Raw genomic sequence first — 15,095 nt, forward strand, 5'->3', positions numbered from 1 at the left:
CCTATTCCTGCACTTCCTGGTTTCCCTAAGAACCCTCAGCTTAGAAAACCATGTCTCTAATAGGAAACAAATCAAAATACAAAAGCATAAAGAAAATTAACATAAAATTCAAAATTAAACAATAAATAAAAAAATTAGAAAAAATAATAAAATTAACCCAAACAATATATTTTGAACCTAACACATGGAGATCCTATGGTCTAATGAATGATAAAGTGGCTTCCTAATACCTAGTTGCAGAAACTATACATATTTACTAGGATGTATTTATTGAATATTTTTTATTAAAATTATTTTTTAATTTAATTAAATTATAATAGAAATAGACTTGCGCATTAAATTGATTAAATAAAATAAAAGGAAGAAAACTATATTATGTAAGGATGTAAATATTAAAAATATTATCTAAAAATAAACATTTTTTATTTAAAAAAATAAAGTTAATATATAAAAAAAATTAAAAACACTTATAGATAAATAAAAATAGTCTTTTCAAAAATCAAACACACAACACCATTGAAAAAATCTATATCCAAAATATGTTAAATAAGCAAAAAAGAAAAATCATATAAGAGAGATATTAATTGAAACATAAATTTTAAAAATATTTAGAAAAAAAAAGACATCTTAATAGTAGGGGTGTTATGGCTTAACTCCCCTTAACTATGATTCGAGTTATAGATTCAAACGAGTTCAATAATTTTATATATATAAAAAGTTTTTTAAAAAAAACCCTAGACTCATGAACCTATGGCCCAGCACGCCTCGGCCACTATAATGAAAAGCCTGGCCGTGTAGGTAGGCCTACAAGCTCAGGTCTTGCGGGTCTGAGCTTGGGTTTTTTTTTTTAATTTTTTAAAGGGGTGACTAAATTATTATTAACCTTTATTTTTTGAGGAAAAAAAGAAAAACAGGCAATGCAAACGACATGTCATCTACAAGCCTATATTTTGCCCACTACTACAATGGCTAAAAAATTAGGCAATATTTTTTTTTTCCAAAAACCCAATTTCTAAGTCATTTCAACCCAAGAACACATTTCTAGCATCTTTAGCATACTTACAAATCAATCCATCAATTCTTAATATCTAAAAAAGGTCTAAAAAACTAAAATCAAACTAGGTTAGTTTTGACTTTCTCGACTTAGATTTGTTTTTTCTGGTAACATTGAGGCTTTAAAGGACCACCAGCAATCCCCTTTCATCGCATGGGACTCATGGACATAAAAAAAAAATCATTTTGGTGGCCGGAAATAGCATGAATGATAATTTTTTCTCTTATCGCTAGAATTCAACGACCCCTCTCTCTCCTTTTTCTAACCAGAAGCTATAAAATAATACAAATAAATTTTGTATTAAAAGTGAAAATTTAAAACTTAAAGGGATCTAATTGTATAAATTATGTTATTTTTAAATATTGAGGATCTAAGTGTATTTTTTACAGAATCTTTAGCACGTGCCATCCATGTATGACACATTTTTCATTTTGATCCCCTTTATTCTAATTCCATCCTTACCTAAAAAATCAAAAGCAATTGGCATTTAATGAGGATTTAATTGCTTAAAATAAAACTTTGAGAACTAAAATAAATTATTAAAAATAAACAATAGGTCCACAATATTTTATGAGTGTGTGAAAAATGCTTCCCAGTGGAAAAAAAAAAACCCACACTTTATATATATAGTATCATGATGATGATTATATCAATTGAAAAAGCTTCGCCACACATTATATTCTGGAGGGCCACTTTAGTTTTTTTTTTTTTCCTTTTAATGTATCTGGTTTATTTGTTCATAATCAGTCCATGCAGTATAATGATTATTCTCTAGCCTTGGTAAAGTGTAAGATTTCCAGGAAAAAAAAAGCATAAAGTGTTCTTATACCATTAGAGATTTAACTTCTTAGATAATATGGTTGCCCAACCGATTAAATGTTATTAATAAAAATAATAATTCATTATTTTTAATAATAGAGCCTCGAGATTTCTTGGTTTATCATGTTATTATTCTAGGTTTACATATAACCACATTAATTTTAGTAAAAAGTGTTTTAGATGCGCGTAACTCTAAGTTAATCCTACATAAAAAGGATTTTTGTTATAATTTTTCATACGATGGTCCGGTCCGGGATGAAGCAGTACTTGTGAATTTGTTTTAGATTTATTGATCAGAGTTTCAATCTTAAATCATACATTCAATCTTAAATCATACAAGTGTGATAACATTTCCCACTAAAAATGTCGAAATTGACTGCTCAACTTTTGCATAGCTCAAAATCATGCAAGTAGTGAGAAAAGACAAATCATATCTGAGACGCCAATGTAAAAGAAACAAAGAAAGAGAATGGAACAAGCCGTGTGAATCAAAAAAGGAAGAAATGTTTGCCCCTTTCGCTCTCTGGCATGGTACAGTGACATTAAGCCAGAGAGCGAAAGGGGCAGATGTGCAATCCGATACAATGGCATACCATATGTTTATTATTAATTAATGACTGAGATAAAGATAATATAAAATGATTTAAATCCCAGATTTATTAGCTAGGAATAATTACACTCTAATGATTGGTTAAACTCTTTTTTTTCCCCCTCAAATTCTATCGACCTATAATTTGATGATGGAAAAACATTTCATGAATCCCAAGATACTGTTTGTTTTTGCGTTTTAGAAATGTTTTTGAAAAAGATTAAAATTTTTTATTTTTTTATTTGTTTTAAATTAATTTTTTTAGTATTTTTAGATAATTTTAATGTGTTGATATCAAAAATAATTTTTAAAAAATAAAAAAAATATTTTTTTAATATATTTTTTTTTAACACTATACTATCTTTCTTTTTATTTATTATTTAAAGGTTATTAACATTGTTGTTAATAATGTCCTGACAGGTTAGCCTAAAAATTTATTGACTTAACCATGATTCAGGTCTGATTTAAAAAACATCAACAAAAATATTTAATTTTTAAAAAAATATTTTTAAAACATAAAAATAAAAATACTAATACACCCTTGCATCTTTTAACAGACACGCGCGCACACCGAAATTGATGTCTTCTCATGTTCGAAAACTGATCACTTTGCATTGAAGTAAATTATGTACCATTCATTGAACACAGAGAGCGTTGAGAGACAAGAAACAAGAAACTTGGTGTTTCCACCTTGTACGGGTCCTTCGTACTTTGAGATTATGCTTTCACTTTCTGAAGCTGTAACGCAAACATGCTGCTCCCTCTCATTTTCTCAGGCCCATCAAGACTGGAATTCCGTTGTTTTTAATCCATTGGCCACCCTGAAGGAATGTACCAACAGTGAATTGAAGAGCTTCACTCCTCTTGAGGAAATGGAGAGTTTTCCACCTGACCCTCCTGTTAGTTGCCGCACCAGGGCCAGCGTTGGCATACTCGGCATAGTAGAGAGTGTCAAGAAATTGGTTTCCACTCCATGGTGCCCATCCATCTGGCTGAATGAAGTCTGCTAACTTTGACTCCATCACAACAGTCCTCGAGTATGCCTTCCATGGCCTGCCCAAGTATGTCTTGATCTTGAGCCTCTCGGGGACAAGCTTCTGCTCAGGGACGATCCTGCAGTTATGAATGACAACTCCTCCGGGCTGACCCCTCTCTTTCCTGCCATCTGCAGTCACCGTGTTGAATTGATTTGGATTTGGCCTTCGGACAATGATCAAGGAGTTTTGGATCACCGCTGATCCGTAACCAAATAGGAAATCTACGGTGCCTGAAAGGACACAATTGCGGTAGAACTGGCGCCCAGCTTGGTACAACACCGTGTCTTGATAGCCATCAAACCTGCAGTTGTAGAATGCTGACATATCAGAATTAGTTCGGATTGCAACAGCCTGGTGACCATCAGGACCGGCGGTGTTGGTAAATCCAATGGACTTGGCGATGAATCCATTTGCCTCAACAACTGCACCAACAATGAAAACATATAATCAGGAATTCAAACAAAAAACAACTCAAATTAGATAATATATGCCAATTAGACGACAAGAAACTTTTAACTAGTCCATGAGTTGGATGTTGCACTCACTAAATGTAGCAGTTTTCCAGGTGCCAAGGCCATCTTTTGCAAAATTCTTGTTTCCAGTGACAATGGTCTTCCTGGATCCATCACCATAGATGAACACGTTGGGTTGGTCCTTGGCTACAACCACATACTCACGATAGGTTCCTGCCTTAACATAGATAACATATCGGCCCTTGAGGTTCTTAGGATATGCGGCAAGTGCTGCGCTGATGGTCTTGAATTGCCCACTACCATCCTGGGCCACAACTGCATTAGGTCTAACCCCACCATTTCGGCGTGAGGCCAAAAGCTTACGGTCAGAAGCAGACATCCAAGTGGGAAAACCATCAGCTTGAAGAAGTTGACGAGAGGTGCTGGGAATATTGAGCTTGAGTCCCAAGGAATTCAGAACTTGTGAAAGCCCGGCAAGGATATTCAAGACGTTGTCTGTAAGTTCGCTTCCGTAGTCCGTGCTTTTTTGCACTTGATCCCTCAAGGAGCTGCCATTCTCAAAACCATCTAAGCACATTTCTTGGTATCCAATAATTGAACTCAACCATGTTCGAAAATCGTCTGTACGGTTTGATAGTGAAAGTAAATCAATTTCACCTACCTTTGACAATGTGTCCTCAAGGCTTTCAGAAGCATTTTGCAATAACTCTTTGCAGTCATTCAAGGCCATTTTGTCACGGCTTGCGTTATCGGTCTTGGCTACGAGATCATCAGTCACGTTGAAAGAATTCTTCAATGAAGCAGAGATAGCTAATATGCCTCCTTTGATTAGTTCTTTGGGATCGGTAGAGTTCAGGGCACTGAGGGTGTTAGTGCAAGCCTCTTTGTAATAAGTAGGCTGGCATAGTGCGCTAACAGCCTTCATTTGAGGTGACAAGCTCTCTGTATCATTGGATCCATTGCTGCGATTAACAGTAACCACCACGCCAATGATCACCCCCACAACAAGGATCAGGGAAACCCCCGAAACAATTACTTTTCCAAGCATTTTTTTTTGCTGATTAACTAATCAATTCTTACAAGGTTAGTTTTCAAACCTTAATTTCCTCCAGGATTCTGTGCCAATGGAAAGGAGCACAAAATCCAAAAAGAAAAAACTACAATGGAAGAGATATCCTCCCTTTGTCCTGCTTAAATACAGTGAATTATCTTGGTGGGGTTTCTGTAAGCTACGATTTTCCGTATATTGTGGGCTTTTTGCATGAAATGGACGTGAAATTATCGAATGGTAGCCATTTTTTCACTTAGCTTTATCATGGAAGATAAGGAAACATCGGCGAATGTAAAGGAAGAAGCTGTTTATTGCACCATGCATGCTAAACTTAGGGCAAACTGCAAACCATTGAGATAAACAGGCCAGCTTCTTTTACTCTTTTTAGTATGCGTCTGACTTGACCAATTAATCAAGATAAGTTTTCCAACCCCTTTCTATATCCCACCCACCCTAGCCATTACCGAGCATTAATTTTCTATTGCTATCTTTGGAAAAGTTTTTCAACACCTTTCGATGCAATTTCTTTATTCTTTATCTGAGATGCTTTTTATATTTTTATTTTGTCCATATATGCTGCAATGAACCTGTAGTTTAATTCCCCAATTGAGTGATTTAGGATTTGAATTCTTATAATAGAAAAGGGACAGAATTTGAATTTGAAAGAAAATTTATGAATTTTATTTTTGAACAAGAACAAATTGACAAAAATAAAGATGCAATTAAAATTTTTTTCCTGAATAAGACATATTAGAGGTAGCCCTAGCCTCCTGAGTCATGTGATTGTTCTAAAACATTTTCTACCTCATCTTCGCCACATCTTATAATCATAAACACAATTAATTCAAATTGAAATTGAAATTTAAAAAGATCCTAGACTGTTATGTTTTGGGACCAATTTCATCATTTAAATGATGTCGTTTTATTTTTTATATTGTTTTTTTATTTGACTTGTCACTTTTTTTTAAGTGTTGTTGTCGTTTTATTTTTCTTCAACGATGTCGTTGCTTGGATTATTAATGCCCAAAGCATTATATTTTTCCTTAGTGGAATCCACGTGTTCTTCATGCATTCACTTCTTGTAATCCAATCATCCACTTGTTGTTCGTATTCCCAGGTAATATCTCAACCCTTTATTTTTGCCCTTAAACCTTTTGCTTTTTTAGTGCAAAAAAGAAAAATTAAATCAACAAATTAGGGTTTCATCCTTCCTTAGCCTCTAGTGTCTAGACTAGTGATAAATCCCCCTTTATTCATAAAATCTTACCCTCAAGGTGAGGGAAAACTTCTATGAGCCATTTTTTTCTGCTTAAACAAAATCATCTATATTTTTGTCTATTCCAACAAACCAAGAGTTCCTTTTCCCTTTTTATCTACTTTTTATTTTATCTAGTCTTTATTGCCCTTTTGTCAAGTACTTTAACAGGTTCATGTTTAGGCTTTCCTTCTTAACCATAGGGGGTAATTTGAGTTCAGGTTGTTTGTTTGAACCAATCCTTCTTTTGAGCAACAATACAAGGAATGTTGGGTGAATTTGAGACCTTTCTGAGAATCCAAACGGTAAGCAGATTCATATATTCTTGATTTAATTTTAAATGGCCCAAGGTCTTTATAGGTTAACTTTTGATTTTTTCTTTCATAAACACTCCTATGTCGAAATGGCTGGAGCTTGAGGTACACATACTCTTCTTCTTGAAACTTAATATTTCTTTTCTTTTTTTATTAGCTTGAGCCTTCTACCTATTTTATGCTTTGCATATATTAAACTTAATGTTTTGTAATATTTCTATGTGTTCTTGAAGACGTGAATCTACTACTTCTATTTATGTTGTGTCAGGTATATAGCAAATTAGGTTGGGTAGGCTATAGCCATAAACCACCTACCATTGTGTCATTTTTAACCATTTAGGTCAATTCTTAGGATTGTCACCTACAAAATAATATGAATACCTTTTTAGGATCTTGTTAATGACTTTGGTTTGCCAATCTATTTAAGGGAGATAGGCTGAGGATAGGTGTAATTGGATTCCCTGGACCTCAAAAAGCTCCCCCCAATATAAGGTCTAATAATGATATTTTTTAATAAACTATTTAGTTTCATGATATTTTATGAAAACACTCGAGCTATTTAAAGATTGTGTGGGGATGTGAGAGGGTAAGATATGGGCATACTTAGAGAGTTTGTAAACCAATAATAAGATTATAAAATACTTGTTGGATAATTATAAGTCTTCAATGAAGTTCATGGATATAGATGTCTAGGGTTTTTCAGGTATAAATAAGGTTTATAGTAAACCTAAGGGTCTAGTATTTTCTACCTTTTTCATTTGATAAACGTCACACTACATCATATAATTCTTTATGTTAATCTTTATGCCCATAAAAAAAAAATATTTTTTGCTCTTCTAAGGGTTCTCTCATACCTTGCATGGCTAGCTGTAGGGTTGTTATGTATGAATTACATGATGAATCCTTTAAAGGGGCATTCCTTACTTATATAGATTCTTCTTTTATAAAGCAAAACTCCCCTTTTTAATTGATACATACAAGTTGTGATCGTTTCTGTCAATTTGTTAAAAAATTTCTACATCTATGAATATCTTTCATAACTTTTCTTAAGTTTTTCCACCTAAGTGAGTAATGGGTTTGTGATGGCCCAAAGCTCCTTCGTAGTTTCTTCAAGTCTTCTAGATAGGGCATCAATAATAATATTTTCTTTTCCCACTTTGAAATCTATTGTGAAATCATACCCTATTAATTTAGAATCCATTTTTATTAGGAATGGATCCCAACCTCTTCTAGTAAATGTTGAGACTTTGTTGATATGTTTTAATTTAAAATCTGTGGCCTAACAAGTAGAACCTCTATTTTTATACTGCTAAAACTATAGCTAGAAATTCTTTTTCATACGTGGATAAGGCCAGCTCCTTACCTTTCAACCCTTTGCTCAAATAAGATATAAGTCTCTGCATTAAAACTGCACTCATACCATCTTCTAAGGCATCACTTTTAATGAAAAAAGGTTGTGAGAAATTTGGTAAGACCAACACTAGAGGATTTGAAATAGCTTCCTTGAGTATTTTAAAAGCCTCTTCAATTTCACTAGTCCACTAGAAAGGCTTCTTTTTAAACAATTTAGTCAATGCACTAGCTAGGGTCCCATACCTCTTAATGAACCTCCTATAATATCCTTGTCAACCCTAACCCCCCTTAAAGACTTTAGATTAATGAGTTTGTTCCAAATGATCATAGCCTTTACCTTGTTGGCATCTGCTTTAACCCTCTTTTTAAAGACTATATGTGCAAGACACTCAACTTCCTAATATAAAAACTTACATTTAGATAATTTAGCATATAATTTTTAGATTAGCTAAAGTTTGCATACTACCTTCAAATGATTCAGATGTATACTAAAATATTATATATAAAAAACTAATACAAACATTCTAATATAAATTCAAAATATCTCATTCAACAAACTCTAAAAAGGTTTTTACCTTATTAATTAAACTCCGAAAAGGTTTTTACGTCCCCTGAAGTATATAGGCTTCATTAATTTCTTTTCACAAGTTTGTTCTTTATCAATCACCTTCTTAATGATTCGCTCATTTATCAATAAAGTTCTTCGGTCCATTTTTGTTAACAAAAGTAATGGAAAATTCCTTTAAATTTTGGAAACATTCATGCTAAAAAATCAAATTGGGTCACCAATTTTTCATTGAAAACTCTGCTGGCAACTAATTTTTTGACAAAATATTATGTCACCATAAATACGGATCAAGATTCGCAAGGGTTGAAAGATCGTCATTGTATCTCTAGGCTATGGATCATAAATGAGGCAACAACACATTATCAATTGCTAGAGTTTGATTGTCTTAACACTGAGTCGTTCATAATCAAGAGCAAGAAGGGTCGTCCAAACTTGAACTTGTTGTTCTAAAATTGCCTCGAACTTTAAAGTTTGAGTGCTCAGAACCGATTATAAGCATTCAATTGTTGAAACATTGTGGATCATCTGTAAGTCCTCAACTGTACTGTTAGAAAGATCATACACTTGATTTCTATCAAGTTCACTAGACGATCTTGCCTCTAATCACAAATACGGATCAAGATCTGTAAGGGTTGAAAGATCGTCATTGTATCTCTAGGCTATGGATCATAGAAGAGGCAACAACACATTATTAATTGGTAGAGTTTGATCGTCTCAACACTGAGTCGTTCATAATCAGGAGCAAGATGGGTCATCCAAACTTGAACTTGTTGTTCTAAAATCGCCTTGAACCTCAGAGTTTGAGTGCTCAGAACCGATTATGAGCATTCAATTGTTGAAACATTGTGAATCATCCATAAGTCCTCGACTGTACTGTTAGAAAGAGCGTACACTTGATTTCTATCAAGTTCACTAGACGATCTTGCCTCTAACCACAAATATGGATCAAGATCCGCAAGGGTTGAAAGATCGTCATTGTATCTCTAGGCTATGGATCATAGAAGAGGCAACAACATAACTCCTGTTGTTGAGGACCAAGTACTCTAGGATCTGGTATGCATAGAGTAACAATATCTTTATATCCATCTTTATCATATATTTTGATGTAGTCATGGGTTTTTTTTGTAGGGATGAGCAAAAAAACTAAAAAACTAATTAAACTGAGAAAATAAAAAAACCAAACCATGAAAAAACCCGATTAAACAGATTAGAATATTTTAAAAAATTACCGGTTCGGTTCGGTTTTGATTTTATAAGGATGAAACTGGTATACTCTAACTGAACCGAACCAGTTCAGTTTTAAAAAAAGTACTATATAAAAAAAAAAAGCTTTCTAATAGAGTATTGTTTCTTTTCTAACCTAATAACCCTAGTAGGCAACAGCCACCTACCTCAGTCTATAGAGTTACAAACAATTCTTCTTCTTCATTCTTCAATCAATATTGTGAAATCTTCATCAAGTCATCAATCATCATCAACATCAACCAATCCAAGCTTCCACAAGTGACACACCAAACCCTACCTTTCAATTTACATCTCCTATTCTAGCATCCCAATTAGTATCTTTTCTTTCATTGTGTCTGTTACACTTGGTACAAATAATTTAACCTCTGATTGTATGTTGTACATGTAGATTTCTCTCTCTGTTTACAAAGATCTGCATCAATTCTTAACAATCCTCTTAATTTAACTTCTGTATAAGTTTAGAAAAATTGTCAGAATTCTACTATATCCCAGAAGGCCCACCACTACCAGCAAGCGCATTGTTTGTTTTATTTACCTATTTCTTGATTTTGTCATAATTAAGTTCCAAATGCAGATGGAAATCTGGTTTGGTTTTTTCGGTTCTTGACATTAAAAAACCAAACCGAACCAAAACTGGTCGGTTAGAACCGATTTTAGTTTAATTTTTTTTGGAAAAAAAATTTATTTAATTATTTTTAAAGATAAAAATCGAACCAAACCCAAAATAATCACCTTTATTTTTTTGGCATTGATTACTCCCTAAATATTTGCATTCAATGCCTACTATATTAGTTGTCATAACACATTGAACGCTAAAAGTACGTGTATATATGTATATATCTCTTATATTGAAACAATTAAATGACACTAATAAATAACGCAATCGTCAAAGTAATTTAAAAGTATACTTAACAGATATAGTAAATCTCTACAAATTAAATGAGTAATGTTGAAGATCGAAAAAAAAACACATAAAAAAACATATGAAATATACACTAGCTACAATTTTGTTCATTGTCGCCAAAATGAAGAGAGCAAAGGATTTGGGTTTGCTCAAGAGAATTTTCTCCTATTAATATATCCTAAAATGATAGGGGTAATTTAATTCTTTGTATACTTTATTCTTTGTTCTATAGAAATTAGGAATGGAGCATATATATATATATATAAAGATTGAACTCTTGGAATATTAAGAGTATTCATCGCTATGTAATTTGATATATTACGGTAAATAGCATTTCAAATACAAAACAAAAGGAGGCATGCATGTATTCGTGTGTGTGCATGCAACAAGGAAGGAACCAAGAAATTTTTATTAGCAATTAATTTGTCACGACCCGAATCCCGGATCCGTGACCAGCAACGCAGGAGCGGTGCCGGAAGGACACCCCGCCTACGCTAAGCCTCAAAACGGACATATCAAAAGAATAATGTATTCAAAAATACGCAGCATTTCATAATCTTCAGAAATATTATATTATTCAAAACTGATGAAACTAAGAGATAGTTTAAAACTCCCCATCAGTAATTAAAACAAAAACAATAATCCATAATACTCATTACATTGTCAAAAATCCAAACTTAATTAAAACAAGGTAATAGTGGAGCGCCTAAGACATCGAATCAAACAGCCTTGAAAGATAAGCAAGGCATACCGACCCAAAACTGAAGAAGCAGGAGCACTCAACAAGGTTCACCTGCTATCAGAAACTAAAAACCTGAAATAATATTAAGAATGAGGGGTGAGTTCAACCAACTCAGTGAGGGAATAATAATTAATATACATTTAGATATTCTTGATATTAATAGTTCGCAAGATCATTTATCTTGATATACATATACATATACATACTAAACATATCATCATAACGTAATGGACTACATGTCAGAGATTAGATAACACCCGAAGGTGACCAGATGACACCCGAAGGTGACCACTGTGGGATGATCAGTCACCACAGGCTGATGCCTCTCTCACCAGCTAGGTATACAGAATACTATGTGCACACAGATTAACTACTCTCCATTAGCATGGAGTTACTGACAAGTCCCATATCAAGGCATAATAGATATTCACATAAACATCAAAGAAATGTATATCATATCAAATAGAATTTACTTTGACAGATTGCGAGTGCAAATTCAAGAATAAATGAGTACTCGGAAAATAAGCAACATATATAATTATTCAAGAAATTAACGAGTTGTACTCATTGTATAATCAGAATACATATTTACTTATCATATATGCATATTAAAGATTATCTCACTCACCCGGAAATATAGAACTAAAGGAATGTCAGACGAAAGACCCGAAAATCCTATGGAGGATCGTTAGGAGAACCTACAACAATATGAAAATATACTCAAAAGCAACTCAAACAAGAGATCCCAATGCATAAAATAAAACCAAGTTTAGTTTCCTAAGTTTATGGACTAAAACGATAATTTTCCAAAACAGGGACCAAAACGTAATTTTACCAAAATTAGACCAAACTGTAAATACATAACCATACTGAAATTTCACCCATGAACCATCCTTAATTCTGTCTAGAACGAACCAGGGACCGAATTGTAATTTTCATAAAGTTCAGGGACTAAAATGTAAATTCCTGAAATTGAGGGACTAAACTGAAAATATTCCCAATCAATTATCAAACTGAGATTCATCATCCTTAACCTCATAATAACACTGTCCAGAGTCTCAAAATACAATTAGGGATCAAATTATAATTTTCCTAAAGTTTAGGGACTAAACTGTAATTTCACAAATTGAGGGACCAAATTGAATTTTCATCATCTTCAACCTCAAACCCAGAATTTCATAGATTACCTACTGTCATCTTCTGATTTCTGACACAATTTCACCATTCAAACAAAATCATAACTCAAAATCATCATCTTTACCTATAATCTTCCATAATCAACTAAATAATCAATTACCCACAATAATCAACCCTATAACATTCAAATTAATTCATCAATTAACCCAAAACATAATTTTCAAAACCCTAACATTTATCAAAACAGAAATTTAAAGTTCAAAGAACACATTTATACATTTAACAACCTAAATCTTACCTTTAAACTTACTTCCTCTCAATCTCTTCCTTTTCCCTTCTCTTCTCCTCTTTTCTCTTCTTCTTCTTCTTCCTTCTCCCTTCTCTCTCACGGTTTGTTCTCAAAAACACAGCTCCCTCTTTTTATTCTTTTTGTTTTTTTTTCCTTCCTATTTATATTTATCAACTATTATTCAATTACCACAATACCCCTCATTTAATTATACTTATTCTTTAAGCCACCAAGGGCTTGGTTGCCCTTTCCTACTAATTTATTTTCAAAACATCACATAATTTACAAACCTAAACTCAAAGGGAGGCACTATATCAGAATCGCAACTGCTGTAATTGCTTGCCTTGTCGATGCCATGAGCCTTAAAACAACACGAATTGCAGAGAAAGTTTCTGGTGAATAGACAGACCTTAGAGCCATTGAAGCGCGTGCGTGTGCGTGTATGTGTGTGTGGAGAAGAAAGAGGCTGCCCTAGAAAATATACATATTTATATATGTAATTATCTTACTAATTAGGAATATTAAATATTAGGGATATTAGGATGCCATGAGCCTTCAAACAACAGGAGCTAACAGAGAAAGTTCTCTGATGATCAGTAGATAGACTTTACAATTGATGTTAAGTGATCCTTTGAGTTTTTTCCCTCTATCTAAATTCTTAGTTTTATTCTTGTTAATTGCTACAATTCTCAAAATACATTTAGAGCACCTCATCATGCTATTAATTGTCAAAAGTATATATGGTTTTTCAATCAACTCCTAAAAAATCCTTCCCGACACTACTATTTTTAGAGGTTTACGTAATTAAAAAATAATTTGAAAGTAAATTCAATGAAATGTAAAAATATAATAGATGTCAAATTTGACCAAAGAATAAAAAATACAGAGCCAAATTCACTTTAAATTGAACCAATAAAAAAGTTTTTATACTTATACTTCATTTAATATATTCTAGAATTATTTTAACATGTTATATATTCTATTTTTCTATATGTAATTAGAAACCAATAATTTAATACCAAAATAAAATTTGCATGTATTTTTTGTAATCTATCATTTTATTTTCTCCATTCTTTTTTCACTCTATATAACATTTTTAATGTTATTATCGAAAGCCGATGGTAGAAATTTCTATAAGTTGCATCAAGAATTCATGCCTCTCTCTTTACATCAACTTACTATTTAGATCCCGTTTGTTTGCTGAAATGTAATTTTATTTTGAAAAGTGAATTCCGAGAAAGTGAATTATTTTTCGATGTGTGGTAGTGTCATGAAAAAGAAGTTTGAAAATATTTTTCAGTGTTTGGTTATGGCATGGAAAATGAGCTGGAAAATAATTTATTAATATTTTATTTTTTTTAAGTTTATTAAAATAATAAGGAACAAATCTTACAAATTAAAAGGTTGAATGAGAATGAAATTCAAAAAAAAATATAATTTCATAAATTATCTCAAATAAAATAAATAATAATCAAAATAATAAAGATCAAATCTAACAAATAAAAGAATTGAAAGATGAAGAAATTAAAATAACAATAATAATCATTTCATAAATTATTTCAAATAAAATAAGTAACAATCAAAAAAATGAGTACCAAATTTGATAGATAAAAAATTTCAATTAAAAAATAATAAGGGAAGAGCAAATAACAATTATAAAAATAAGGACCAAAGTTAATATAAAAATTAAATTCTAAGGGATGAAATTGAAAAAAAAAATTCCAAATATATATATAGCAATCAAAAGTTTGAGGATCAGATTTGATATATTCAATAAATAATATGATATTTTTAAATTTTTCATAACTTTCAAAAAGTGTTTTCCGCCCAAAATAAAAGAAAAACACTTTCATGAAAACCAACACAAACTTTTTTTTTACTAGAAAGTGTTTACCATTGATCAATTTTTCTAATAATAAACAAATATAAAAAAATTTTAGAAAATCATTTTCAAGAAATCACTTTTCATAAAACAAACAACTCCTTAAATTAGAAATTAAACACCAGCAACTCATCCATACAAATGCAAGAACTAGCTGGTATATTCGACTTATTTGAATCATTGGGAAAAGCAAATGAGTGGACAATGAAGGTAAGCATTCTTGTCTTTCGATACTCCTTATAGACATAAATTTCATTTTCTTGATGTTTCTGCAGCAATGCTTATCATCTTGTTAGCGCTAGGATCCCTTGAATTTGTTCATGTCTTCAATTTCTTAGGTACTCCTTTTGAATTGAAGTTAAACTTGTTTTTTATTAAAATTT

General features: G+C 32.2%; 1 protein-coding gene across 1 annotated transcript; it reads right to left on the reverse strand.

Annotated features, from left to right (window-relative positions):
• Positions 1-3,226: 3,226 nt before the first annotated feature.
• Positions 3,227-5,020, reverse strand: LOC133701507 (pectinesterase-like). Its single transcript, XM_062125444.1, has 2 exons — positions 4,045-5,020; positions 3,227-3,921 (listed from the first exon to the last, which is right to left on the reverse strand). Exons 1-2 carry the CDS (start codon positions 5,018-5,020, stop codon positions 3,227-3,229), a joined length of 1,671 nt encoding a protein of 556 aa, XP_061981428.1.
• Positions 5,021-15,095: the final 10,075 nt, after the last annotated feature.

Source organism: Populus nigra, chromosome 8 (genome assembly GCF_951802175.1).
Source record: "Populus nigra chromosome 8, ddPopNigr1.1, whole genome shotgun sequence".
Classification (NCBI taxonomy): Eukaryota; Viridiplantae; Streptophyta; class Magnoliopsida; order Malpighiales; family Salicaceae; genus Populus; species Populus nigra.

Coding starts and splice junctions, on each gene's coding strand:
- LOC133701507 (XM_062125444.1), bottom strand. CDS start 5,020: ATGCTTGGAAAAGTAATTGTTTCGGGGGTTTCCCTGATCCTTGTTGTG. Junction 3,922..4,044: donor CTGGAAAACTGCTACATTTA/GTGAGTGCAACA, acceptor TTGTTGGTGCAG/TTGTTGAGGCAAATGGATTC.